This window comes from Zerene cesonia, chromosome 17 (genome assembly GCF_012273895.1).
Source record: "Zerene cesonia ecotype Mississippi chromosome 17, Zerene_cesonia_1.1, whole genome shotgun sequence".
In the NCBI taxonomy this organism is placed as follows: domain Eukaryota; kingdom Metazoa; phylum Arthropoda; class Insecta; order Lepidoptera; family Pieridae; genus Zerene; species Zerene cesonia.
The window spans coordinates 28,293-31,390 of record NC_052118.1 but is presented as its reverse complement, the minus strand read 5'-3'; the positions used below and the strand labels follow the sequence as shown (position 1 = coordinate 31,390).

General features: G+C 44.9%; 1 protein-coding gene across 1 annotated transcript in view; it reads left to right on the top strand.

Annotated features, from left to right (window-relative positions):
- LOC119833295 (palmitoyltransferase Hip14) overlaps window positions 1-2,795 on the top strand; it is a 7,316-nt gene extending 4,521 nt beyond the window's left edge. Inside the window, exons 6-7 of the mRNA XM_038357278.1 lie at window positions 26-403; window positions 2,041-2,795. Coding sequence (XP_038213206.1) covers window positions 26-403; window positions 2,041-2,244 — 582 coding nt within the window. The 3' untranslated portion in view covers window positions 2,245-2,795. The remainder of the gene's footprint in view (window positions 1-25; window positions 404-2,040) is intronic.
- The last annotated feature ends 303 nt before the right edge of the window (window positions 2,796-3,098 follow it).

Genomic DNA, 3,098 nt, shown 5'->3' with positions numbered 1-3,098 from the left:
CAAGAGCAAGTGTGTCGTGCCGCAGACGATCATCGAGCTGTCGGAGGGCGGCGGCGGCGGGTTCGAGGCGGCGCGCTTCTGCTCCGCGTGCCTGCTGCGGCGGCCGCTGCGCTCCAAGCACTGCTCCGTGTGCAACCGCTGCGTCGCCAAGTTCGACCACCACTGCCCCTGGGTCGCCAACTGCATCGGCGCCGAGAACCACCGGCACTTCGTGGGCTTCCTGCTGTGCCTGATGGCCATGTGCGGCTGGATGGTGTGGGGCGGCGTGCAGTACTACGGCGCGGCGTGCGGCGCCGAGGCGCTGCGCTGGCCCGCCTGCAACGCCTGGCTCGCCTGGGTGCTGCTCAACGCGCTCTTCCACCTTTTCTGGGTCTCCGTGCTCTCCTGTTGTCAGCTCTACTTGGTGAGACTCGCCCGACTGCCGAAAAAGTTTCATAAAAAATTTATACATAATATAAAGCTTGTTCGAGACTTTTTGGTTATTTTTGTCCTAGTTCCTTATTGCAATCTATCATTTGCAGATATCCAGCGAAACGATAAGAATTTAGATATCGTCCTGTACGACAATGACTACACTGTTCATTTTTATGTTTTAAGTCTTGAGTAATCCCTCTCTTAAGTCTTCTATTGCTTGGGGGTTCACAGGATTCACTATTCGTTTCGTTCTTTCTGATATTTCATCCTTAACGCTATTGATGCAAAAGCGGTGGTGTAACCTTATACTCGAAATATATCAAATGCATTTGATACCATTCTTACCATTTTATATAAAAAAAGAAACAACTGAATAAATCTAAAAAAATCTGATTGAAATCTTAGAACTATTTTGATATAAGAATTTTTTGCAACGATCAAAATGTCCCTATAAATGTTTGTAATGGATATGTAAAGTAACAATATCTTGTTAAGAGAGAGAAGCGATTTTCTGTTTAGGAGTACATTGTGCGAAATTTCGAAATTTTCATTCATTGCCAAACGTTTTGTAAAGTATGCTTCTTCATCGTCGTCTAACCTGGGTTAGACATCTATCTAGATATATTCCAAGATACCTGACGAGGTCTTGTTCGGGAATCTGTATGCCATAAAAAGTAACGCTTTTGGGTAACGGATAATCGCCTCCAGCGATATATCTGTTACCCAAAAAAGAGAAAAGATTAAGTCCGTGCAGGTATGAGACATGTCCACCTATTACTTTTTCGTAGTCCTCCCGTTTTATGTGATGTTTTGGTGGATAAATAGCATAAATTGTGAATGGACTTCTTGAATTTGTTCAGTGTAGTAATTAATTTTTCCATAATTTTTAATGTTCTGTCTTATGAGCACTGCACTTTCAGCGTGTGCGGAACCATCAAGGGGGTTTGTATGTTAAAGTGACTTCTCTTTGTAAAGTGTGTTTCTACCAACAATAGTATATCTATTATTTGTGTCTCAAGATATTTCTCTGTTTGCTGTATCAGCACATTGGCAATCCATAGAGTAATTTTCAAGCAGTCGAAGGCAATAAGTCGATAGGTGTTAGGTCTATTATAAGAATGTCGGTGTACAGAGACGAAATAACCTGTAATAAGTCATTGTCTGGGGTGAAGCCTATGCCCAGGAAAAGGCAATTACAACACGTGCCCGTGTTGCCACTGAGGTTGGCGTTGGAGACTGATTACGAACTAGTCATTTATCCTTACACACGTGACCCACCCTAAGATTGGGGTTATTTATTACATAACATGTGTTGCGAGATTTTCGTTCTCCTAGAGGTCGGACAGTTAAGCCGAGCCTCTCAGAAGTTAAGATAATCAGGGGCCATTTTCTTCCCTTTCCTGCCTAGCTTTCCCTTGATTGATCAATTTCGTTAACCGCCACTTGATACTCGGTGTTGTTGCTCGTTTTGCACCACCTAAGAGAAGGAGGAAAATCCTACGGTCCCTTTAATACAACGTCATCTCCCTTTAAGATCTGAAAATAAAAAGCTCTCACTTCACTAGTTCCATTTTACTCCGTGCCACCGGTGAGGCAGGCAGTGAGCGAGGCGACCGTTCTGCGCAGGTGGTGTGCCTCGGCATGACGACGAACGAGCAGCTGAACCGCGGGCGCTACCGGCACTTCCAGGAGCGCGGCGGGCGCTCGCCCTTCTCGCGCGGCCCGCTCAACAACCTGGCCGACTTCCTGCAGCTGCCGCTGTGCGGGCTGGCCGCGCCGCGCCGCCGCGACTGGGCCGCGGCCGGCCTGCGCGAGCGCGACTACGTGTGAGCGCGCCCCGACCGCCCCGCCCGCGCCGCCCGCCCGGGGACGCGCCCCGCCCGCCCGGGGGCGCGCGGGAGGTACTTCATTCCGCATTGTATCAGTTCGTCGCTGCGCGTGCGCCGCGGGAGCTCGCCGCCGTTGAACGTATAAACGAACGAGATTCGCTTTGAGTGGTTTGTGTGAGTTTTATAGTAAAGATGTAAATAATTTGAATTTATTTTTTAATTAGTGAAATAGTTATATCTTGCAAACGAGGTAAGGTTCTATGTGAGCCATGGTCGCCTCGAAAGCGCATAATATTTATATACGCTTTCTAAATTATTATAGTACTTATTGTTATGACAATTTTTTTGGTCACATCAGACGATCGTTTTTTTTTTATTTTTCGAAATGTACTCGACAAAATAATCTTCTCGTGACTATTATCTACGATGACTATTGATGATATCTCTAAACGCAACAATGCTAGTAGTGCCATACACTTTTTGATCGCTTACATACCTAGAGTCTTGCGAATAATGGACATAATACTTAAGAAAGTTAATAAATAATTATATGAAATGAATACTGTATTTTAATTTAATTTAAAGTTACATGTTACAAAAAGGCAAGACATTAAAGTACATTTTATCGTTCTTTCGAGTAATATAAATTTATATTCAAATTCCTTGTATCAAATTCCTATGTAATCGTTTGAGACTCGCTATATAGCGCTATAAAATCACAAACAGAACAGTATGACCTGGGGTTCCGACATCCTGCGAGCTCTCTCACTTGTCTCACTTGTGGCTGTATAAACTCTTCGGCGTTTCATTGATTCAGAACGAATCTGATTCTGTTGTAATCTGCACACACGAGTG